Source organism: Notothenia rossii (assembly GCF_949606895.1).
Source record: "Notothenia rossii genome assembly, chromosome: 12".
NCBI lineage: Eukaryota > Metazoa > Chordata > Actinopteri > Perciformes > Nototheniidae > Notothenia > Notothenia rossii.
The window spans coordinates 9146047-9171697 of NC_136911.1; the positions used below are offsets into that span (position 1 = coordinate 9146047).

The 25651-nt window shown below is 40.0% G+C and overlaps 5 protein-coding genes across 5 annotated transcripts; all 5 read left to right on the forward strand.

The window, feature by feature from the left end:
* Nucleotides 1-1814: 1814 nt before the first annotated feature.
* On the forward strand, nucleotides 1815-3589 carry LOC307026546 (uncharacterized protein). Its single transcript, XM_079662030.1, has 2 exons — nucleotides 1815-1863; nucleotides 2199-3589. Exons 1-2 carry the CDS (start codon nucleotides 1830-1832, stop codon nucleotides 3428-3430), a joined length of 1266 nt encoding a protein of 421 aa, XP_079518156.1. The 5' UTR covers nucleotides 1815-1829; the 3' UTR covers nucleotides 3431-3589.
* Nucleotides 3590-6194: 2605 nt separating this feature from the next.
* Nucleotides 6195-12404, forward strand: LOC307026620 (uncharacterized protein). The gene is made up of 3 exons (XM_079662163.1): nucleotides 6195-6243; nucleotides 6579-7843; nucleotides 11049-12404. The coding sequence occupies exons 1-3, from the start codon at nucleotides 6210-6212 to the stop codon at nucleotides 12243-12245; spliced, it is 2496 nt and encodes an 831-aa protein (XP_079518289.1). The 5' UTR covers nucleotides 6195-6209; the 3' UTR covers nucleotides 12246-12404.
* A 2590-nt stretch (nucleotides 12405-14994) lies between these two features.
* On the forward strand, nucleotides 14995-16469 carry LOC307026535 (uncharacterized protein). The gene is made up of 2 exons (XM_079662016.1): nucleotides 14995-15043; nucleotides 15379-16469. Exons 1-2 carry the CDS (start codon nucleotides 15010-15012, stop codon nucleotides 16308-16310), a joined length of 966 nt encoding a protein of 321 aa, XP_079518142.1. The 5' UTR covers nucleotides 14995-15009; the 3' UTR covers nucleotides 16311-16469.
* A 2590-nt stretch (nucleotides 16470-19059) lies between these two features.
* LOC307026607 (uncharacterized protein) lies at nucleotides 19060-20564 on the forward strand. Its single transcript, XM_079662137.1, has 2 exons — nucleotides 19060-19108; nucleotides 19444-20564. The coding sequence occupies exons 1-2, from the start codon at nucleotides 19075-19077 to the stop codon at nucleotides 20403-20405; spliced, it is 996 nt and encodes a 331-aa protein (XP_079518263.1). The 5' UTR covers nucleotides 19060-19074; the 3' UTR covers nucleotides 20406-20564.
* Nucleotides 20565-23132: 2568 nt separating this feature from the next.
* On the forward strand, nucleotides 23133-24427 carry LOC307026646 (uncharacterized protein). The gene is made up of 2 exons (XM_079662198.1): nucleotides 23133-23181; nucleotides 23517-24427. The coding sequence occupies exons 1-2, from the start codon at nucleotides 23148-23150 to the stop codon at nucleotides 24266-24268; spliced, it is 786 nt and encodes a 261-aa protein (XP_079518324.1). The 5' UTR covers nucleotides 23133-23147; the 3' UTR covers nucleotides 24269-24427.
* The last annotated feature ends 1224 nt before the right edge of the window (nucleotides 24428-25651 follow it).

Genomic DNA, 25651 nt, shown 5'->3' on the forward strand with positions numbered 1-25651 from the left:
GAAGTTCTCCACGCCTTCCACTTCTCCATACATATGGTGGACTTCCTTCTTTGTTCTCCTGCAGTCAATCGTCAACTCCTTGGTTTTAGAGGTGTTAAGGAGCAGGTTGTTGTCCTAACGCCACTCAGATTATTCCCTTGACTTGATAGACTTATTCTCAAGTCAGTCTTCATCTTCCATATTGCAACCACTATCCTGCTACAAGATCCTCCTGAGATGTAGAAGCTGGCTTTTTTCAGGGTACTCAAAGAAAGGTTCCAGAGTGCTAACCTATTGCATATTCAGTCTTCCCAGCCTGGTGCAGGTCTACAATTTTGTTTCTGGTGTCCTTTGACAGCTCTTTGGTCTTGGCCATAGTGGAGTTTGGAGTGTGACTGTTTGAGGTTGTGGACAGGTGTCTTTTATACTGATAACGAGTTCAAACAGGTACCATTAATACAGTTAACAAGTGGAGGACAGAGGAGGCTCTTAAAGAAGAAGTTACAGGTCTGTGAGAGCCAGAAATCGTGTTTGTTTGTTGGTGAACAAATACTTATCTTACTGAGGAATTTACCAATTAATTCATAAAAAATCCTACAATGTGATTTCCTGGATTCTTTCCCCCCATTCTGTCTCTCATAGTTGAAATGTACCTAGGATGAAAATTACAGGCCTCTCTCGTCTTTTTAAGTGGCAGAACTTGCACAATTGGTGGCTGACTAAATACTTTTTTGCCCCACTGTGTATATATATATATATATATATATATATATATATACTGTATATATATATATATATACAGTATATATATCTAGACACACATATCCAATCTGACGCAAGGTAAAAACTCGATTAAACATGTTTTGAAAACATCCTTCCTCTTCAGAAAACAAAAAATTCAATAAAAAAATAAAAATTAAATGAACAACTCCCTCCTGTAATACTTGATTCTGATTGGTCGATTCCAACATTTAAGAGGTTGTTTATACAACACTTTGCTGTAAAACACAACATGCCCATTTGCTTATTCCTTTCAAAATATTAAAATAAAATGGGCAAAAATAACTTATAGGGCAAAGGAAAAACATTGAAAGTGCTGTAAAGCAGAATAACCCTCTTTTTCTTCTTCTACAAAATATGTGTTTTGGGAAGGGGGTTGTAAAAGGTTTTAATTGAATTTTTATTTGTCTGAAGAGGAGGGATATTTGGGATAATTTATATAATTTCTAATTGTTTTTAGGTAACAATATAAAATGTTAATAAAGATCGTTGTGTGTCGGGGGAGGGCTTGTTATTTGTTGTAGTTGATATACCCTCTCAAATGCAATATTCTTTTACATGTGAATTTAAAATGATGGTCTCTACGAATCATAAATGCACAACAAGCTCCGTGAAAAAACTCCTCATTCTCAGAGTTTAATCTCAGATAAATTGTGTTTTCCTCTGTGCAGAGAGACAATCAGTGCTGATCAGCAGCAGCTGCTGGAGGTTTCCCTCCTTTAAAGCTGGCTGGTGCTCAGGCAACACTCTCTTGGAAAACTGCAGAGATGGCAGCTGTTTGGATGCTCTTCTGTGTGCTGACTGTTTGTCTGGCCAGAGGTATTTACCTGTTTGATAATTGTGTTGAAGATGAAGGAATAATGTTTGATTTAACAGCATGTTTCCTGTCCACAGTCTCTGGTTTTCCAGTTGGTGAATATAAGCTGCAGAGGAGACTGAGAGTTGAAAACATTTGATTGTATGCAGTGTTTCTTTTCTCTGTCTGACACTAACCTTTAATTATAATGTGTCCTACAGATCTGTCTCCCAATGAGATCTCCTTAAAGAAAGCCTTTGCACTTTTCCAGTCGATGGAGTCCATGTTGGAGCAAGACGCTGGTAAAGGTGCGCTCTAAAGGCTAAAAAGACAACAGTATGTGTCGCATAAAAGTGGTGTAAAAGATCTGAAATCTGGGAAATGTATGATTTAATTTGAAATGCAGCAATGGCAAGTTAATAATGTGTGTATATGAGCTAAAACAAACCACTTGCATGTCTTTTATAAGTTCATGCATCAATGTTTGGTTGCTGAATTTGCTGCCAACGTTGCTAATTTTTTACTAAAACAGGATGTATTAAGTAACCAAGCCCTTGAGGAACTATTACAGAATAATTCATGCTGTGATTTAAGCCTAGAGAACATAATTTATTGTTTTGACGTCCATCAAATGTTTTTTCAGTACTCCATGAAGTAGACGAGCAGTTGTGGGACGGAACGATGAGCGACGAGGAAAAGTTCAACGGAACGATGAGCGACAAGGATAAGTTCAACGGCACGATGAGCGACAAGGATAAGTCCAACGGCACGATGAGCGACAAGGATAAGTACTACGGCACGATGAGCGACAAGGATAAGTACTACGGCACGATGAGCGACAAGGATAAGTCCAACGGCACGATGAGCGACAAGGATAAGTATTACGGCACGATGAGCGACAAGGATAAGTTCAACGGCACGATGAGCGACAAGGATAAGTTCAACGGCACGATGAGCGACAAGGATAAGTACTACGGCACGATGAGCGACAAGGATAAGTACTACGGCACGATGAGCGACAAGGATAAGTACTACGGCACGATGAGCGACAAGGATAAGTTCAACGGCACGATGAGCGACAAGGATAAGTTCAACGGCACGATGAGCGACAAGGATAAGTACAACGGCACGATGAGCGACAAGGATAAGTACAACGGTACGATGAGCGACAAGGATAAGTTCAACGCCACGATGAGCGACAAGGATAAGTACTACGGCACGATGAGCGACAAGGATAAGTACTACGGCACGATGAGCGACAAGGATAAGTTCAACGGCACGATGAGCGACAAGGATAAGTACTACGGCACGATGAGCGACAAGGATAAGTTCAACGGCACGATGAGCGACAAGGATAAGTACTACGGCACGATGAGCGACAAGGATAAGTTCAACGGCACGATGAGCGACAAGGATAAGTTCAACGGCACGATGAGCGACAAGGATAAGTACTACGGCACGATGAGCGACAAGGATAAGTTCAACGGCACGATGAGCGACAAGGATAAGTACTACGGCACGATGAGCGACAAGGATAAGTTCAACGGCACGATGAGCGACAAGGATAAGTTCAACGGCACGATGAGCGACAAGGATAAGTACTACGGCACGATGAGCGACAAGGATAAGTTCAACGGCACGATGAGCGACAAGGATAAGTACTACGGCACGATGAGCGACAAGAATAAGTTCAACGGCACCATGAGCGACAAGGATAAGTTCAACGGCACCATGAGCGACAAGGATAAGTACTACGGCACGATGAGCGACAAGGATAAGTTCAAAGGCACGATGAGCGACAAGGATAAGTTCAACGGCACGATGAGCGACGAGGAAAAGTTCAACGTGATGACGAAAAGGAAAAGTTCAACGTGACGACGAAAAGGAAAAGTTCAACGGGACCATGAGTGAGGAGACATTCAATACTGCATATCAAAGATTGATCTTGTCTATTTTGAGTGCCTTGGAGAGCTTGATATCTGAGGTGTTATCTTGGTAGCAATATAATAAAACGTGTTTACATTTCTTAAATAACAGCGTGTCAATCCAATGTTTGTATTGCAATGCTTGGCTCTTATCATGCATAAATCTTCCCTTAACAGTCCAATAAAAGCTCATCTGGACTAGAAAAGTCTATAAAAAACCTCTCGTACTCCATAGAATTAGCATACATTGGCCGTGTCAGTAAAAGGGAGAAGACTAAACGTGCACTGTTTTGAGAAATGTTCATTAGAAAACCTTGTAATCCTTCCAAATGCAGCCTTTATTGCAGGTTAGTCTGATGTCCATATGCACTTCTATGTGCTAAGGTGTTTATATTTTTACCAGCTTAACAAATCTCCAAGGTTGAAATTCAAGATTTTTGCAAATAAACACCCGTCATCATTTAGTTATTATTCTGTTTTAAAATATGAATGGCACAAAGTGTAATTATTGTGTACATGAATCATTGTCTTAAAATGCAGCATGTAGCACTTTAAAAGTGGACTTAAATATTTACCAAGCAGCAGAAAGTAATGCTCCTTCAAGTCAGGGAATAAAGGGATATAAATCATGATTTATTTAATATAAAAGTTGGACATTTTAAAACGTTTAATTCCCCAAGTAGTCATTAATCTTCTGAGGGGAAACTTAAATATTTTCGTGAGGAGGTAAAGGGCAGAGTGAGCAAGTTACCACTCATCTCCTTGTTTCTTCACAAAGTTTCTGTGGGAGCCTGGCTTGTTTTTCTTTCTCGAGGAAGTAGTCTTTGCTGGGCCTTTTTAACCCGGTGTGATGTGTTGGAGGTCCTTGTAAGATGTTTTGACATATTGACTTCAAGAAACTTGAAGTTCTCCACGCCTTCCACTTCTCCATACATATGGTGGACTTCCTTCTTTGTTCTCCTGCAGTCAATCGTCAACTCCTTGGTTTTAGAGGTGTTAAGGAGCAGGTTGTTGTCCTAACGCCACTCAGATTATTCCCTTGACTTGATAGACTTATTCTCAAGTCAGTCTTCATCTTCCATATTGCAACCACTATCCTGCTACAAGATCCTCCTGAGATGTAGAAGCTGGCTTTTTTCAGGGTACTCAAAGAAAGGTTCCAGAGTGCTAACCTATTGCATATTCAGTCTTCCCAGCCTGGTGCAGGTCTACAATTTTGTTTCTGGTGTCCTTTGACAGCTCTTTGGTCTTGGCCATAGTGGAGTTTGGAGTGTGACTGTTTGAGGTTGTGGACAGGTGTCTTTTATACTGATAACGAGTTCAAACAGGTACCATTAATACAGTTAACAAGTGGAGGACAGAGGAGGCTCTTAAAGAAGAAGTTACAGGTCTGTGAGAGCCAGAAATCGTGTTTGTTTGTTGGTGAACAAATACTTATCTTACTGAGGAATTTACCAATTAATTCATAAAAAATCCTACAATGTGATTTCCTGGATTCTTTCCCCCCATTCTGTCTCTCATAGTTGAAATGTACCTAGGATGAAAATTACAGGCCTCTCTCGTCTTTTTAAGTGGCAGAACTTGCACAATTGGTGGCTGACTAAATACTTTTTTGCCCCACTGTATATATATATATATATATATATATATATATATACTGTATATATATATATATATACAGTATATATATCTAGACACACATATCCAATCTGACGCAAGGTAAAAACTCGATTAAACATGTTTTGAAAACATCCTTCCTCTTCAGAAAACAAAAAATTCAATAAAAAAATAAAAATTAAATGAACAACTCCCTCCTGTAATACTTGATTCTGATTGGTCGATTCCAACATTTAAGAGGTTGTTTATACAACACTTTGCTGTAAAACACAACATGCCCATTTGCTTATTCCTTTCAAAATATTAAAATAAAATGGGCAAAAATAACTTATAGGGCAAAGGAAAAACATTGAAAGTGCTGTAAAGCAGAATAACCCTCTTTTTCTTCTTCTACAAAATATGTGTTTTGGGAAGGGGGTTGTAAAAGGTTTTAATTGAATTTTTATTTGTCTGAAGAGGAGGGATATTTGGGATAATTTATATAATTTCTAATTGTTTTTAGGTAACAATATAAAATGTTAATAAAGATCGTTGTGTGTCGGGGGAGGGCTTGTTATTTGTTGTAGTTGATATACCCTCTCAAATGCAATATTCTTTTACATGTGAATTTAAAATGATGGTCTCTACGAATCATAAATGCACAACAAGCTCCGTGAAAAAACTCCTCATTCTCAGAGTTTAATCTCAGATAAATTGTGTTTTCCTCTGTGCAGAGAGACAATCAGTGCTGATCAGCAGCAGCTGCTGGAGGTTTCCCTCCTTTAAAGCTGGCTGGTGCTCAGGCAACACTCTCTTGGAAAACTGCAGAGATGGCAGCTGTTTGGATGCTCTTCTGTGTGCTGACTGTTTGTCTGGCCAGAGGTATTTACCTGTTTGATAATTGTGTTGAAGATGAAGGAATAATGTTTGATTTAACAGCATGTTTCCTGTCCACAGTCTCTGGTTTTCCAGTTGGTGAATATAAGCTGCAGAGGAGACTGAGAGTTGAAAACATTTGATTGTATGCAGTGTTTCTTTTCTCTGTCTGACACTAACCTTTAATTATAATGTGTCCTACAGATCTGTCTCCCAATGAGATCTCCTTAAAGAAAGCCTTTGCACTTTTCCAGTCGATGGAGTCCATGTTGGAGCAAGACGCTGGTAAAGGTGCGCTCTAAAGGCTAAAAAGACAACAGTATGTGTCGCATAAAAGTGGTGTAAAAGATCTGAAATCTGGGAAATGTATGATTTAATTTGAAATGCAGCAATGGCAAGTTAATAATGTGTGTATATGAGCTAAAACAAACCACTTGCATGTCTTTTATAAGTTCATGCATCAATGTTTGGTTGCTGAATTTGCTGCCAACGTTGCTAATTTTTTACTAAAACAGGATGTATTAAGTAACCAAGCCCTTGAGGAACTATTACAGAATAATTCATGCTGTGATTTAAGCCTAGAGAACATAATTTATTGTTTTGACGTCCATCAAATGTTTTTTCAGTACTCCATGAAGTAGACGAGCAGTTGTGGGACGGAACGATGAGCGACGAGGAAAAGTTCAACGGAACGATGAGCGACAAGGATAAGTTCAACGGCACGATGAGCGACAAGGATAAGTCCAACGGCACGATGAGCGACAAGGATAAGTACTACGGCACGATGAGCGACAAGGATAAGTACTACGGCACGATGAGCGACAAGGATAAGTCCAACGGCACGATGAGCGACAAGGATAAGTACTACGGCACGATGAGCGACAAGGATAAGTTCAACGGCACGATGAGCGACAAGGATAAGTTCAACGGCACGATGAGCGACAAGGATAAGTACTACGGCACGATGAGCGACAAGGATAAGTACTACGGCACGATGAGCGACAAGGATAAGTACTACGGCACGATGAGCGACAAGGATAAGTTCAACGGCACGATGAGCGACAAGGATAAGTTCAACGGCACGATGAGCGACAAGGATAAGTACAACGGCACGATGAGCGACAAGGATAAGTACAACGGTACGATGAGCGACAAGGATAAGTTCAACGCCACGATGAGCGACAAGGATAAGTACTACGGCACGATGAGCGACAAGGATAAGTACTACGGCACGATGAGCGACAAGGATAAGTTCAACGGCACGATGAGCGACAAGGATAAGTACTACGGCACGATGAGCGACAAGGATAAGTTCAACGGCACGATGAGCGACAAGGATAAGTACTACGGCACGATGAGCGACAAGGATAAGTTCAACGGCACGATGAGCGACAAGGATAAGTTCAACGGCACGATGAGCGACAAGGATAAGTACTACGGCACGATGAGCGACAAGGATAAGTTCAACGGCACGATGAGCGACAAGGATAAGTACTACGGCACGATGAGCGACAAGGATAAGTTCAACGGCACGATGAGCGACAAGGATAAGTACTACGGCACGATGAGCGACAAGGATAAGTTCAACGGCACGATGAGCGACAAGGATAAGTTCAACGGCACGATGAGCGACAAGGATAAGTACTACGGCACGATGAGCGACAAGGATAAGTTCAACGGCACGATGAGCGACAAGGATAAGTACTACGGCACGATGAGCGACAAGAATAAGTTCAACGGCACCATGAGCGACAAGGATAAGTTCAACGGCACCATGAGCGACAAGGATAAGTTCAACGGCACCATGAGCGACAAGGATAAGTACTACGGCACGATGAGCGACAAGGATAAGTTCAAAGGCACGATGAGCGACAAGGATAAGTTCAACGGCACGATGAGCGACGAGGAAAAGTTCAACGTGACGACGAAAAGGAAAAGTTCAACGGGACCATGAGTGAGGAGACATTCAATACTGCATATCAAAGATTGATCTTGTCTATTTTGAGTGCCTTGGAGAGCTTGATATCTGAGGTGTTATCTTGGTAGCAATATAATAAAACGTGTTTACATTTCTTAAATAACAGCGTGTCAATCCAATGTTTGTATTGCAATGCTTGGCTCTTATCATGCATAAATCTTCCCTTAACAGTCCAATAAAAGCTCATCTGGACTAGAAAAGTCTATAAAAAACCTCTCGTACTCCATAGAATTAGCATACATTGGCCGTGTCAGTAAAAGGGAGAAGACTAAACGTGCACTGTTTTGAGAAATGTTCATTAGAAAACCTTGTAATCCTTCCAAATGCAGCCTTTATTGCAGGTTAGTCTGATGTCCATATGCACTTCTATGTGCTAAGGTGTTTATATTTTTACCAGCTTAACAAATCTCCAAGGTTGAAATTCAAGATTTTTGCAAATAAACACCCGTCATCATTTAGTTATTATTCTGTTTTAAAATATGAATGGCACAAAGTGTAATTATTGTGTACATGAATCATTGTCTTAAAATGCAGCATGTAGCACTTTAAAAGTGGACTTAAATATTTACCAAGCAGCAGAAAGTAATGCTCCTTCAAGTCAGGGAATAAAGGGATATAAATCATGATTTATTTAATATAAAAGTTGGACATTTTAAAACGTTTAATTCCCCAAGTAGTCATTAATCTTCTGAGGGGAAACTTAAATATTTTCGTGAGGAGGTAAAGGGCAGAGTGAGCAAGTTACCACTCATCTCCTTGTTTCTTCACAAAGTTTCTGTGGGAGCCTGGCTTGTTTTTCTTTCTCGAGGAAGTAGTCTTTGCTGGGCCTTTTTAACCCGGTGTGATGTGTTGGAGGTCCTTGTAAGATGTTTTGACATATTGACTTCAAGAAACTTGAAGTTCTCCACGCCTTCCACTTCTCCATACATATGGTGGACTTCCTTCTTTGTTCTCCTGCAGTCAATCGTCAACTCCTTGGTTTTAGAGGTGTTAAGGAGCAGGTTGTTGTCCTAACGCCACTCAGATTATTCCCTTGACTTGATAGACTTATTCTCAAGTCAGTCTTCATCTTCCATATTGCAACCACTATCCTGCTACAAGATCCTCCTGAGATGTAGAAGCTGGCTTTTTTCAGGGTACTCAAAGAAAGGTTCCAGAGTGCTAACCTATTGCATATTCAGTCTTCCCAGCCTGGTGCAGGTCTACAATTTTGTTTCTGGTGTCCTTTGACAGCTCTTTGGTCTTGGCCATAGTGGAGTTTGGAGTGTGACTGTTTGAGGTTGTGGACAGGTGTCTTTTATACTGATAACGAGTTCAAACAGGTACCATTAATACAGTTAACAAGTGGAGGACAGAGGAGGCTCTTAAAGAAGAAGTTACAGGTCTGTGAGAGCCAGAAATCGTGTTTGTTTGTTGGTGAACAAATACTTATCTTACTGAGGAATTTACCAATTAATTCATAAAAAATCCTACAATGTGATTTCCTGGATTCTTTCCCCCCATTCTGTCTCTCATAGTTGAAATGTACCTAGGATGAAAATTACAGGCCTCTCTCGTCTTTTTAAGTGGCAGAACTTGCACAATTGGTGGCTGACTAAATACTTTTTTGCCCCACTGTATATATATATATATAAATATATATATATATATATATATATATATACAGTATATATATCTAGACACACATATCCAATCTGACGCAAGGTAAAAACTCGATTAAACATGTTTTGAAAACATCCTTCCTCTTCAGAAAACAAAAAATTCAATAAAAAAATAAAAATTAAATGAACAACTCCCTCCTGTAATACTTGATTCTGATTGGTCGATTCCAACATTTAAGAGGTTGTTTATACAACACTTTGCTGTAAAACACAACATGCCCATTTGCTTATTCCTTTCAAAATATTAAAATAAAATGAGCAAAAATAACTTATAGGGCAAAGGAAAAACATTGAAAGTGCTGTAAAGCAGAATAACCCTCTTTTTCTTCTTCTACAAAATATGTGTTTTGGGAAGGGGGTTGTAAAAGGTTTTAATTGAATTTTTATTTGTCTGAAGAGGAGGGATATTTGGGATAATTTATATAATTTCTAATTGTTTTTAGGTAACAATATAAAATGTTAATAAAGATCTTTGTGTGTCGGGGGAGGGCTTGTTATTTGTTGTAGTTGATATACCCTCTCAAATGCAATATTCTTTTACATGTGAATTTAAAATGATGGTCTCTACGAATCATAAATGCACAACAAGCTCCGTGAAAAAACTCCTCATTCTCAGAGTTTAATCTCAGATAAATGGTGTTTTCCTCTGTGCAGAGAGACAATCAGTGCTGATCAGCAGCAGCTGCTAGAGGTTTCCCTCCTTTAAAGCTGGCTGGTGCTCAGGCAACACTCTCTTGGAAAACTGCAGAGATGGCAGCTGTTTGGATGCTCTTCTGTGTGCTGACTGTTTGTCTGGCCAGAGGTATTTACCTGTTTGATAATTGTGTTGAAGATGAAGGAATAATGTTTGATTTAACAGCATGTTTCCTGTCCACAGTCTCTGGTTTTCCAGTTGGTGAATATAAGCTGCAGAGGAGACTGAGAGTTGAAAACATTTGATTGTATGCAGTGTTTCTTTTCTCTGTCTGACACTAACCTTTAATTATAATGTGTCCTACAGATCTGTCTCCCAATGAGATCTCCTTAAAGAAAGCCTTTGCACTTTTCCAGTCGATGGAGTCCATGTTGGAGCAAGACGCTGGTAAAGGTGCGCTCTAAAGGCTAAAAAGACAACAGTATGTGTCGCATAAAAGTGGTGTAAAAGATCTGAAATCTGGGAAATGTATGATTTAATTTGAAATGCAGCAATGGCAAGTTAATAATGTGTGTATATGAGCTAAAACAAACCACTTGCATGTCTTTTATAAGTTCATGCATCAATGTTTGGTTGCTGAATTTGCTGCCAACGTTGCTAATTTTTTACTAAAACAGGATGTATTAAGTAACCAAGCCCTTGAGGAACTATTACAGAATAATTCATGCTGTGATTTAAGCCTAGAGAACATAATTTATTGTTTTGACGTCCATCAAATGTTTTTTCAGTACTCCATGAAGTAGACGAGCAGTTGTGGGACGGAACGATGAGCGACGAGGAAAAGTTCAACGGCACGATGAGCGACAAGGATAAGTCCAACGGCACGATGAGCGACAAGGATAAGTACTACGGCACGATGAGCGACAAGGATAAGTACTACGGCACGATGAGCGACAAGGATAAGTCCAACGGCACGATGAGCGACAAGGATAAGTACTACGGCACGATGAGCGACAAGGATAAGTTCAACGGCACGATGAGCGACAAGGATAAGTTCAACGGCACGATGAGCGACAAGGATAAGTACTACGGCACGATGAGCGACAAGGATAAGTACTACGGCACGATGAGCGACAAGGATAAGTACTACGGCACGATGAGCGACAAGGATAAGTACTACGGCACGATGAGCGACAAGGATAAGTTCAACGGCACGATGAGCGACAAGGATAAGTTCAACGGCACGATGAGCGACAAGGATAAGTACAACGGCACGATGAGCGACAAGGATAAGTACAACGGTACGATGAGCGACAAGGATAAGTTCAACGCCACGATGAGCGACAAGGATAAGTACTACGGCACGATGAGCGACAAGGATAAGTACTACGGCACGATGAGCGACAAGGATAAGTTCAACGGCACGATGAGCGACAAGGATAAGTTCAACGGCACGATGAGCGACAAGGATAAGTACTACGGCACGATGAGCGACAAGGATAAGTTCAACGGCACGATGAGCGACAAGGATAAGTTCAACGGCACGATGAGCGACAAGGATAAGTACTACGGCACGATGAGCGACAAGGATAAGTTCAACGGCACGATGAGCGACAAGGATAAGTACTACGGCACGATGAGCGACAAGGATAAGTTCAACGGCACGATGAGCGACAAGGATAAGTACTACGGCACGATGAGCGACAAGGATAAGTTCAACGGCACGATGAGCGACAAGGATAAGTTCAACGGCACGATGAGCGACAAGGATAAGTACTACGGCACGATGAGCGACAAGGATAAGTTCAACGGCACGATGAGCGACAAGGATAAGTACTACGGCACGATGAGCGACAAGAATAAGTTCAACGGCACCATGAGCGACAAGGATAAGTACTACGGCACGATGAGCGACAAGGATAAGTTCAAAGGCACGATGAGCGACAAGGATAAGTTCAACGGCACGATGAGCGACGAGGAAAAGTTCAACGTGATGACGAAAAGGAAAAGTTCAACGTGACGACGAAAAGGAAAAGTTCAACGGGACCATGAGTGAGGAGACATTCAATACTGCATATCAAAGATTGATCTTGTCTATTTTGAGTGCCTTGGAGAGCTTGATATCTGAGGTGTTATCTTGGTAGCAATATAATAAAACGTGTTTACATTTCTTAAATAACAGCGTGTCAATCCAATGTTTGTATTGCAATGCTTGGCTCTTATCATGCATAAATCTTCCCTTAACAGTCCAATAAAAGCTCATCTGGACTAGAAAAGTCTATAAAAAACCTCTCGTACTCCATAGAATTAGCATACATTGGCCGTGTCAGTAAAAGGGAGAAGACTAAACGTGCACTGTTTTGAGAAATGTTCATTAGAAAACCTTGTAATCCTTCCAAATGCAGCCTTTATTGCAGGTTAGTCTGATGTCCATATGCACTTCTATGTGCTAAGGTGTTTATATTTTTACCAGCTTAACAAATCTCCAAGGTTGAAATTCAAGATTTTTGCAAATAAACACCCGTCATCATTTAGTTATTATTCTGTTTTAAAATATGAATGGCACAAAGTGTAATTATTGTGTACATGAATCATTGTCTTAAAATGCAGCATGTAGCACTTTAAAAGTGGACTTAAATATTTACCAAGCAGCAGAAAGTAATGCTCCTTCAAGTCAGGGAATAAAGGGATATAAATCATGATTTATTTAATATAAAAGTTGGACATTTTAAAACGTTTAATTCCCCAAGTAGTCATTAATCTTCTGAGGGGAAACTTAAATATTTTCGTGAGGAGGTAAAGGGCAGAGTGAGCAAGTTACCACTCATCTCCTTGTTTCTTCACAAAGTTTCTGTGGGAGCCTGGCTTGTTTTTCTTTCTCGAGGAAGTAGTCTTTGCTGGGCCTTTTTAACCCGGTGTGATGTGTTGGAGGTCCTTGTAAGATGTTTTGACATATTGACTTCAAGAAACTTGAAGTTCTCCACGCCTTCCACTTCTCCATACATATGGTGGACTTCCTTCTTTGTTCTCCTGCAGTCAATCGTCAACTCCTTGGTTTTAGAGGTGTTAAGGAGCAGGTTGTTGTCCTAACGCCACTCAGATTATTCCCTTGACTTGATAGACTTATTCTCAAGTCAGTCTTCATCTTCCATATTGCAACCACTATCCTGCTACAAGATCCTCCTGAGATGTAGAAGCTGGCTTTTTTCAGGGTACTCAAAGAAAGGTTCCAGAGTGCTAACCTATTGCATATTCAGTCTTCCCAGCCTGGTGCAGGTCTACAATTTTGTTTCTGGTGTCCTTTGACAGCTCTTTGGTCTTGGCCATAGTGGAGTTTGGAGTGTGACTGTTTGAGGTTGTGGACAGGTGTCTTTTATACTGATAACGAGTTCAAACAGGTACCATTAATACAGTTAACAAGTGGAGGACAGAGGAGGCTCTTAAAGAAGAAGTTACAGGTCTGTGAGAGCCAGAAATCGTGTTTGTTTGTTGGTGAACAAATACTTATCTTACTGAGGAATTTACCAATTAATTCATAAAAAATCCTACAATGTGATTTCCTGGATTCTTTCCCCCCATTCTGTCTCTCATAGTTGAAATGTACCTAGGATGAAAATTACAGGCCTCTCTCGTCTTTTTAAGTGGCAGAACTTGCACAATTGGTGGCTGACTAAATACTTTTTTGCCCCACTGTATATATATATATATAAATATATATATATATATATATATACAGTATATATATCTAGACACACATATCCAATCTGACGCGAGGTAAAAACTCGATTAAACATGTTTTGAAAACATCCTTCCTCTTCAGAAAACAAAAAATTCAATAAAAAAATAAAAATTAAATGAACAACTCCCTCCTGTAATACTTGATTCTGATTGGTCGATTCCAACATTTAAGAGGTTGTTTATACAACACTTTGCTGTAAAACACAACATACCCATTTGCTTATTCCTTTCAAAATATTAAAATAAAATGGGCAAAAATAACTTATAGGGCAAAGGAAAAACATTGAAAGTGCTGTAAAGCAAAATAACCCTCTTTTTCTTCTTCTACAAAATATGTGTTTTGGGAAGGGGGTTGTAAAAGGTTTTAATTGAATTTTTATTTGTCTGAAGAGGAGGGATATTTGGGATAATTTATATAATTTCTAATTGTTTTTAGGTAACAATATAAAATGTTAATAAAGATCTTTGTGTGTCGGGGGAGGGCTTGTTATTTGTTGTAGTTGATATACCCTCTCAAATGCAATATTCTTTTACATGTGAATTTAAAATGATGGTCTCTACGAATCATAAATGCACAACAAGCTCCGTGAAAAAACTCCTCATTCTCAGAGTTTAATCTCAGATAAATGGTGTTTTCCTCTGTGCAGAGAGACAATCAGTGCTGATCAGCAGCAGCTGCTAGAGGTTTCCCTCCTTTAAAGCTGGCTGGTGCTCAGGCAACACTCTCTTGGAAAACTGCAGAGATGGCAGCTGTTTGGATGCTCTTCTGTGTGCTGACTGTTTGTCTGGCCAGAGGTATTTACCTGTTTGATAATTGTGTTGAAGATGAAGGAATAATGTTTGATTTAACAGCATGTTTCCTGTCCACAGTCTCTGGTTTTCCAGTTGGTGAATATAAGCTGCAGAGGAGACTGAGAGTTGAAAACATTTGATTGTATGCAGTGTTTCTTTTCTCTGTCTGACACTAACCTTTAATTATAATGTGTCCTACAGATCTGTCTCCCAATGAGATCTCCTTAAAGAAAGCCTTTGCACTTTTCCAGTCGATGGAGTCCATGTTGGAGCAAGACGCTGGTAAAGGTGCGCTCTAAAGGCTAAAAAGACAACAGTATGTGTCGCATAAAAGTGGTGTAAAAGATCTGAAATCTGGGAAATGTATGATTTAATTTGAAATGCAGCAATGGCAAGTTAATAATGTGTGTATATGAGCTAAAACAAACCACTTGCATGTCTTTTATAAGTTCATGCATCAATGTTTGGTTGCTGAATTTGCTGCCAACGTTGCTAATTTTTTACTAAAACAGGATGTATTAAGTAACCAAGCCCTTGAGGAACTATTACAGAATAATTCATGCTGTGATTTAAGCCTAGAGAACATAATTTATTGTTTTGACGTCCATCAAATGTTTTTTCAGTACTCCATGAAGTAGACGAGCAGTTGTGGGACGGAACGATGAGCGACAAGGAAAAGTTCAACGGAACGATGAGCGACAAGGATAAGTTCAACGGCACGATGAGCGACAAGGATAAGTCCAACGGCACGATGAGCGACAAGGATAAGTACTACGGCACGACGAGCGACAAGGATAAGTACTACGGCACGATGAGCGACAAGGATAAGTCCAACGGCACGATGAGCGACAAGGATAAGTACTACGGCACGATGAGCGACAAGAATAAGTTCAACGGCACGATGAGCGACAAGGATAAGTTCAACGGCACGATGAGCGACAAGGATAAGTACTACGGCACGATGAGCGACAAGGATAAGTACTACGGCACGATGAGCGACAAGGATAAGTTCAACGGCACGATGAGCGACAAGGATAAGTTCAACGGCACGATGAGCGACAAGGATAAGTACAACGGTACGATGAGCGACAAGGATAAGTTCAACGCCACGATGAGCGACAAGGATAAGTACTACGGCACGATGAGCGACAAGGATAAGTACTACGGCACGATGAGCGACAAGGATAAGTTCAACGGCACGATGAGCGACAAGGATAAGTACTACGGCACGATGAGCGACAAGGATAAGTTCAACGGCACGATGAGCGACAAGGATAAGTACTACGGCATGATGAGCGACAAGGATAAGTTCAACGGCACGATGAGCGACAAGGATAAGTACTACGGCACGATGAGCGACAAGAATAAGTTCAACGGCACCATGAGCGACAAGGATAAGTTCAACGGCACCATGAGCGACAAGGATAAGTACTACGGCACGATGAGCGACAAGGATAAGTTCAAAGGCACGATGAGCGACAAGGATAAGTTCAACGGCACGATGAGCGACGAGGAAAAGTTCAACGTGATGACGAAAAGGAAAAGTTCAACGTGACGACGAAAAGGAAAAGTTCAACGGGACCATGAGTGAGGAGACATTCAATACTGCATATCAAAGATTGATCTTGTCTATTTTGAGTGCCTTGGAGAGCTTGATATCTGAGGTGTTATCTTGGTAGCAATATAATAAAACGTGTTTACATTTCTTAAATAACAGCGTGTCAATCCAATGTTTGTATTGCAATGCTTGGCTCTTATCATGCATAAATCTTCCCTTAACAGTCCAATAAAAGCTCATCTGGACTAGAAAAGTCTATAAAAAACCTCTCGTACTCCATAGAATTAGCATACATTGGCCGTGTCAGTAAAAGGGAGAAGACTAAACGTGCACTGTTTTGAGAAATGTTCATTAGAAAACCTTGTAATCCTTCCAAATGCAGCCTTTATTGCAGGTTAGTCTGATGTCCATATGCACTTCTATGTGCTAAGGTGTTTATATTTTTACCAGCTTAACAAATCTCCAAGGTTGAAATTAAAGATTTTTGCAAATAAACACCCGTCATCATTTAGTTATTATTCTGTTTTAAAATATGAATGGCACAAAGTGTAATTATTGTGTACATGAATCATTGTCTTAAAATGCAGCATGTAGCACTTTAAAAGTGGACTTAAATATTTACCAAGCAGCAGAAAGTAATGCTCCTTCAAGTCAGGGAATAAAGGGATATAAATCATGATTTATTTAATATAAAAGTTGGACATTTTAAAACGTTTAATTCCCCAAGTAGTCATTAATCTTCTGAGGGGAAACTTAAATATTTTCGTGAGGAGGTAAAGGGCAGAGTGAGCAAGTTACCACTCATCTCCTTGTTTCTTCACAAAGTTTCTGTGGGAGCCTGGCTTGTTTTTCTTTCTCGAGGAAGTAGTCTTTGCTGGGCCTTTTTAACCCGGTGTGATGTGTTGGAGGTCCTTGTAAGATGTTTTGACATATTGACTTCAAGAAACTTGAAGTTCTCCACGCCTTCCACTTCTCCATACATATGGTGGACTTCCTTCTTTGTTCTCCTGCAGTCAATCGTCAACTCCTTGGTTTTAGAGGTGTTAAGGAGCAGGTTGTTGTCCTAACGCCACTCAGATTATTCCCTTGACTTGATAGACTTATTCTCAAGTCAGTCTTCATCTTCCATATTGCAACCACTATCCTGCTACAAGATCCTCCTGAGATGTAGAAGCTGGCTTTTTTCAGGGTACTCAAAGAAAGGTTCCAGAGTGCTAACCTATTGCATATTCAGTCTTCCCAGCCTGGTGCAGGTCTACAATTTTGTTTCTGGTGTCCTTTGACAGCTCTTTGGTCTTGGCCATAGTGGAGTTTGGAGTGTGACTGTTTGAGGTTGTGGACAGGTGTCTTTTATACTGATAACGAGTTCAAACAGGTACCATTAATACAGTTAACAAGTGGAGGACAGAGGAGGCTCTTAAAGAAGAAGTTACAGGTCTGTGAGAGCCAGAAATCGTGTTTGTTTGTTGGTGAACAAATACTTATCTTACTGAGGAATTTACCAATTAATTCATAAAAAATCCTACAATGTGATTTCCTGGATTCTTTCCCCCCATTCTGTCTCTCATAGTTGAAATGTACCTAGGATGAAAATTACAGGCCTCTCTCGTCTTTTTAAGTGGCAGAACTTGCACAATTGGTGGCTGACTAAATACTTTTTTGCCCCACTGTATATATATATATATAAATATATATATATATATATATATACAGTATATATATCTAGACACACATATCCAATCTGACGCGAGGTAAAAACTCGATTAAACATGTTTTGAAAACATCCTTCCTCTTCAGAAAACAAAAAATTCAATAAAAAAATAAAAATTAAATGAACAACTCCCTCCTGTAATACTTGATTCTGATTGGTCGATTCCAACATTTAAGAGGTTGTTTATACAACACTTTGCTGTAAAACACAACATACCCATTTGCTTATTCCTTTCAAAATATTAAAATAAAATGGGCAAAAATAACTTATAGGGCAAAGGAAAAACATTGAAAGTGCTGTAAAGCAAAATAACCCTCTTTTTCTTCTTCTACAAAATATGTGTTTTGGGAAGGGGGTTGTAAAAGGTTTTAATTGAATTTTTATTTGTCTGAAGAGGAGGGATATTTGGGATAATTTATATAATTTCTAATTGTTTTTAGGTAACAATATAAAATGTTAATAAAGATCTTTGTGTGTCGGGGGAGGGCTTGTTATTTGTTGTAGTTGATATACCCTCTCAAATGCAATATTCTTTTACATGTGAATTTAAAATGATGGTCTCTACGAATCATAAATGCACAACAAGCTCCGTGAAAAAACTCCTCATTCTCAGAGTTTAATCTCAGATAAATGGTGTTTTCCTCTGTGCAGAGAGACAATCAGTGCTGATCAGCAGCAGCTGCTAGAGGTTTCCCTCCTTTAAAGCTGGCTGGTGCTCAGGCAACACTCTCTTGGAAAACTGCAGAGATGGCAGCTGTTTGGATGCTCTTCTGTGTGCTGACTGTTTGTCTGGCCAGAGGTATTTACCTGTTTGATAATTGTGTTGAAGATGAAGGAATAATGTTTGATTTAACAGCATGTTTCCTGTCCACAGTCTCTGGTTTTCCAGTTGGTGAATATAAGCTGCAGAGGAGACTGAGAGTTGAAAACATTTGATTGTATGCAGTGTTTCTTTTCTCTGTCTGACACTAACCTTTAATTATAATGTGTCCTACAGATCTGTCTCCCAATGAGATCTCCTTAAAGAAAGCCTTTGCACTTTTCCAGTCGATGGAGTCCATGTTGGAGCAAGACGCTGGTAAAGGTGCGCTCTAAAGGCTAAAAAGACAACAGTATGTGTCGCATAAAAGTGGTGTAAAAGATCTGAAATCTGGGAAATGTATGATTTAATTTGAAATGCAGCAATGGCAAGTTAATAATGTGTGTATATGAGCTAAAACAAACCACTTGCATGTCTTTTATAAGTTCATGCATCAATGTTTGGTTGCTGAATTTGCTGCCAACGTTGCTAATTTTTTACTAAAACAGGATGTATTAAGTAACCAAGCCCTTGAGGAACTATTACAGAATAATTCATGCTGTGATTTAAGCCTAGAGAACATAATTTATTGTTTTGACGTCCATCAAATGTTTTTTCAGTACTCCATGAAGTAGACGAGCAGTTGTGGGACGGAACGATGAGCGACGAGGAAAAGTTCAACGGAACGATGAGCGACAAGGATAAGTTCAACGGCACGATGAGCGACAAGGATAAGTCCAACGGCACGATGAGCGACAAGGATAAGTACTACGGCACGACGAGCGACAAGGATAAGTACTACGGCACGATGAGCGACAAGGATAAGTCCAACGGCACGATGAGCGACAAGGATAAGTACTACGGCACGATGAGCGACAAGGATAAGTTCAACGGCACGATGAGCGACAAGGATAAGTTCAACGGCACGATGAGCGACAAGGATAAGTACTACGGCACGATGAGCGACAAGGATAAGTACTACGGCACGATGAGCGACAAGGATAAGTTCAACGGCACGATGAGCGACAAGGATAAGTTCAACGGCACGATGAGCGACAAGGATAAGTACAACGGTACGATGAGCGACAAGGATAAGTTCAACGCCACGATGAGCGACAAGGATAAGTACTACGGCACGATGAGCGACAAGGATAAGTACTACGGCACGATGAGCGACAAGGATAAGTTCAACGGCACGATGAGCGACAAGGATAAGTACTACGGCACGATGAGCGACAAGGATAAGTTCAACGGCACGATGAGCGACAAGGATAAGTACTACGGCACGATGAGCGACAAGGATAAGTTCAACGGCACGATGAGCGACAAGGATAAGTTCAACGGCACGATGAGCGACAAGGATAAGTACTACGGCACGATGAGCGACAAGAATAAGTTCAACGGCACCATGAGCGACAAGGATAAGTTCAACGGCACCATGAGCGACAAGGATAAGTACTACGGCACGATGAGCGACAAGGATAAGTTCAAAGGCACGATGAGCGACAAGGATAAGTTCAACGGCACGATGAGCGACGAGGAAAAGTTCAACGTGATGACGAAAAGGAAAAGTTCAACGTGACGACGAAAAGGAAAAGTTCAACGGGACCATGAGTGAGGAGACATTCAATACTGCATATCAAAGATTGATCTTGTCTATTTTGAGTGCCTTGGAGAGCTTGATATCTGAGGTGTTATCTTGGTAGCAATATAATAAAACGTGTTTACATTTCTTAAATAACAGCGTGTCAATCCAATGTTTGTATTGCAATGCTTGGCTCTTATCATGCATAAATCTTCCCTTAACAGTCCAATAAAAGCTCATCTGGACTAGAAAAGTCTATAAAAAACCTCTCGTACTCCATAGAATTAGCATACATTGGCCGTGTCAGTAAAAGGGAGAAGACTAAACGTGCACTGTTTTGAGAAATGTTCATTAGAAAACCTTGTAATCCTTCCAAATGCAGCCTTTATTGCAGGTTAGTCTGATGTCCATATGCACTTCTATGTGCTAAGGTGTTTATATTTTTACCAGCTTAACAAATCTCCAAGGTTGAAATTCAAGATTTTTGCAAATAAACACCCGTCATCATTTAGTTATTATTCTGTTTTAAAATATGAATGGCACAAAGTGTAATTATTGTGTACTTGAATCATTGTCTTAAAATGCAGCATGTAGCACTTTAAAAGTGGACTTAAATATTTACCAAGCAGCAGAAAGTAATGCTCCTTCAAGTCAGGGAATAAAGGGATATAAATCATGATTTATTTAATATAAAAGTTGGACATTTTAAAACGTTTAATTCCCCAAGTAGTCATTAATCTTCTGAGGGGAAACTTAAATATTTTCGTGAGGAGGTAAAGGGCAGAGTGAGCAAGTTACCACTCATCTCCTTGTTTCTTCACAAAGTTTCTGTGGGAGCCTGGCTTGTTTTTCTTTCTCGAGGAAGTAGTCTTTGCTGGGCCTTTTTAACCCGGTGTGATGTGTTGGAGGTCCTTGTAAGATGTTTTGACATATTGACTTCAAGAAACTTGAAGTTCTCCACGCCTTCCACTTCTCCATACATATGGTGGACTTCCTTCTTTGTTCTCCTGCAGTCAATCGTCAACTCCTTGGTTTTAGAGGTGTTAAGGAGCAGGTTGTTGTCCTAACGCCACTCAGATTATTCCCTTGACTTGATAGACTTATTCTCAAGTCAGTCTTCATCTTCCATATTGCAACCACTATCCTGCTACAAGATCCTCCTGAGATGTAGAAGCTGGCTTTTTTCAGGGTACTCAAAGAAAGGTTCCAGAGTGCTAACCTATTGCATATTCAGTCTTCCCAGCCTGGTGCAGGTCTACAATTTTGTTTCTGGTGTCCTTTGACAGCTCTTTGGTCTTGGCCATAGTGGAGTTTGGAGTGTGACTGTTTGAGGTTGTGGACAGGTGTCTTTTATACTGATAACGAGTTCAAACAGGTACCATTAATACAGTTAACAAGTGGAGGACAGAGGAGGCTCTTAAAGAAGAAGTTACAGGTCTGTGAGAGCCAGAAATCGTGTTTGTTTGTTGGTGAACAAATACTTATCTTACTGAGGAATTTACCAATTAATTCATAAAAAATCCTACAATGTGATTTCCTGGATTCTTTCCCCCCATTCTGTCTCTCATAGTTGAAATGTACCTAGGATGAAAATTACAGGCCTCTCTCGTCTTTTTAAGTGGCAGAACTTGCACAATTGGTGGCTGACTAAATACTTTTTTGCCCCACTGTATATATATATATATATACAGTATATATATCTAGACACACATATCCAATCTGACGCAAGGTAAAAACTCGATTAAACATGTTTTGAAAACATCCTTCCTCTTCAGAAAACAAAAAATTCAATAAAAAAATAAAAATTAAATGAACAACTCCCTCCTGTAATACTTGATTCTGATTGGTCGATTCCAACATTTAAGAGGTTGTTTATACAACACTTTGCTGTAAAACACAACATGCCCATTTGCTTATTCCTTTCAAAATATTAAAATAAAATGGGCAAAAATAACTTATAGGGCAGAGGAAAAACATTGAAAGTGCTGTAAAGCAGAATAACCCTCTTTTTCTTCTTCTACAAAATATGTGTTTTGGGAAGGGGGTTGTAAAAGGTTTTAATTGAATTTTTATTTGTCTGAAGAGGAGGGATATTTGGGATAATTTATATAATTTCTAATTGTTTTTAGGTAACAATATAAAATGTTAATAAAGATCGTTGTGTGTCGGGGGAGGGCTTGTTATTTGTTGTAGTTGATATACCCTCTCAAATGCAATATTCTTTTACATGTGAATTTAAAATGATGGTCTCTACGAATCATAAATGCACAACAAGCTCCGTGAAAAAACTCCTCATTCTCAGAGTTTAATCTCAGATAAATTGTGTTTTCCTCTGTGCAGAGAGACAATCAGTGCTGATCAGCAGCAGCTGCTGGAGGTTTCCCTCCTTTAAAGCTGGCTGGTGCTCAGGCAACACTCTCTTGGAAAACTGCAGAGATGGCAGCTGTTTGGATGCTCTTCTGTGTGCTGACTGTTTGTCTGGCCAGAGGTATTTACCTGTTTGATAATTGTGTTGAAGATGAAGGAATAATGTTTGATTTAACAGCATGTTTCCTGTCCACAGTCTCTGGTTTTCCAGTTGGTGAATATAAGCTGCAGAGGAGACTGAGAGTTGAAAACATTTGATTGTATGCAGTGTTTCTTTTCTCTGTCTGACACTAACCTTTAATTATAATGTGTCCTACAGATCTGTCTCCCAATGAGATCTCCTTAAAGAAAGCCTTTGCACTTTTCCAGTCGATGGAGTCCATGTTGGAGCAAGACGCTGGTAAAGGTGCGCTCTAAAGGCTAAAAAGACAACAGTATGTATCGCATAAAAGTGGTGTAAAAGATCTGAAATCTGGGAAATGTATGATTTAATTTGAAATGCAGCAATGGCAAGTTAATAATGTGTGTATATGAGCTAAAACAAACCACTTGCATGTCTTTTATAAGTTCATGCATCAATGTTTGGTTGCTGAATTTGCTGCCAACGTTGCTCATTTTTTACTAAAACAGGATGTATTAAGTAACCAAGCCCTTGAGGAACTATTACAGAATAATTCATGCTGTGATTTAAGCCTAGAGAACATAATTTATTGTTTTGACGTCCATCAAATGTTTTTTCAGTACTCCATGAAGTAGACGAGCAGTTGTGGGACGGAACGATGAGCGACGAGGAAAAGTTCAACGGAACGATGAGCGACAAGGATAAGTTCAACGGAACGATGAGCGACAAGGATAAGTACTACGGCACGATGAGCGACAAGGATAAGTCCAACGGCACGATGAGCGACAAGGATAAGTTCAACGGCACGATGAGCGACAAGGATAAGTACTACGGCCCGATGAGCGACAAGGATAAGTACTACGGCACGATGAGCGACAAGGATAAGTACTACGGCACGATGAGCGACAAGGATAAGTACTACGGCACGATGAGCGACAAGGATAAGTACTACGGCACGATGAGCGACAAGGATAAGTTCAATGGCACGATGAGCGACAAGGATAAGTACTACGGCACGATGAGCGACAAGGATAAGTACTACGGCACGATGAGCGACAAGGATAAGTACTACGGCACGATGAGCGACAAGGATAAGTACTACGGCACGATGAGCGACAAGGATAAGTACTACGGCACGATGAGCGACAAGGATAAGTACTACGGTACGATGAGCGACAAGGATAAGTACTACGACACGATGAGCGACAAGGAAAAGTCCAACGGCACGATGAGCGACAAGGATAAGTTCAACGGCACGATGAGCGACAAGGATAAGTACTACGGCACAATGAGCGACGAGGAAAAGTTCAACGGCACAATGAGCGACGAGGAAAAGTTCAACGTGACGAAGAAAAGGAAAAGTTCAACGTGACGAAGAAAAGGAAAAGTTCAACGTGACGATGAGTGAGGAGACATTCAATACTGCATATAAAAGATTGATCTTGTCTATTTTGAGTGCCTTGGAGAGCTTGATATCTGAGGTGTTATCTTGGTAGCAATATAATAAAACGTGTTTACATTTCTTAAATAACAGCGTGTCAATCCAATGTTTGTATTGCAATGCTTGGCTCTTATCGTGCATAAATCTTCCCTTAACAGTCCAATAAAAGCTCATCTGGACTAGAAAAGTCTATAAAAAAAACTCTCATACTCCATAGGATTAGCATACATTGCCCGGCCGTGTCAGTAAAAGGGAGAAGACTAAACGTGCACTGTTTTGAGAAATGTTCATTAGAAAACCTTGTAATCCTTCCAAATGCAGCCTTTATTGCAGGTTAGTCTGATGTCCATATGCACTTCTATGTGCTAAGGTGTTTATATTTTTACCAGCTTAACAAATCTCCAAGGTTGAAATTCAAGATTTTTGCAAATAAACACCCGTCATCATTTAGTTATTATTCTGTTTTAAAATATGAATGGCACAGTGTAATTATTGTGCACATGAATAATTGTCTTAAAATGCAGCATGTAGCAATTTAAAAGTGGACTTAAATATTTACCAAGCAGCAGAAAGTAATGCTCCTTCAAGTCAGGGAATAAAGGGATATAAATCATGATTTATTTAATATAAAAGTTGGACATTTTAAAACATTTAATTCCCCAAGTAGTCATTAATCTTCTGAGGGGAAACTTAAATATTTTCGTGAGGAGGTAAAGGGCAGAGTGAGCAAGTTACCACTCATCTCCTTGTTTCTTCACAAAGTTTCTGTGGGAGCCTGGCTTGTTTTACTTTCTCGAGGAAGTAGAGTCTTTGCTGGGCCTTTTTAACCCGGTGTGATGTGTTGGAGGTCCTTGTAAGATGTTTTGACATATTGACTTCAAGAAACTTGAAGTTCTCCACGCCTTCCACTTCTCCATACATATGGTGGACTTCCTTCTTTGTTCTCCTGCAGTCAATCGTCAACTCCTTGGTTTTAGAGGTGTTAAGGAGCAGGTTGTTGTCCTAACGCCACTCAGATTATTCCCTTGACTTGATAGACTTATTCTCAAGTCAGTCTTCATCTTCCATAGTGCAACCACTATCCTGCTACAAGATCCTCCTGAGATGTAGAAGCTGGCTTTTTTCAGGGTACTCAAAGAAAGGTTCCAGAGTGCTAACCATCACACCATATAAATTGTCCACATTGTATACAAAGAGATGCTATCTTTACGCAGAGACTCAGACACGTAACTAACTATACACAAGGGCAGGAATTCAGAGGGAAAGGAGCAATTTTGAGCTCTGCTCTTAAAAACTGCTTTTTCTGCTCTGCTC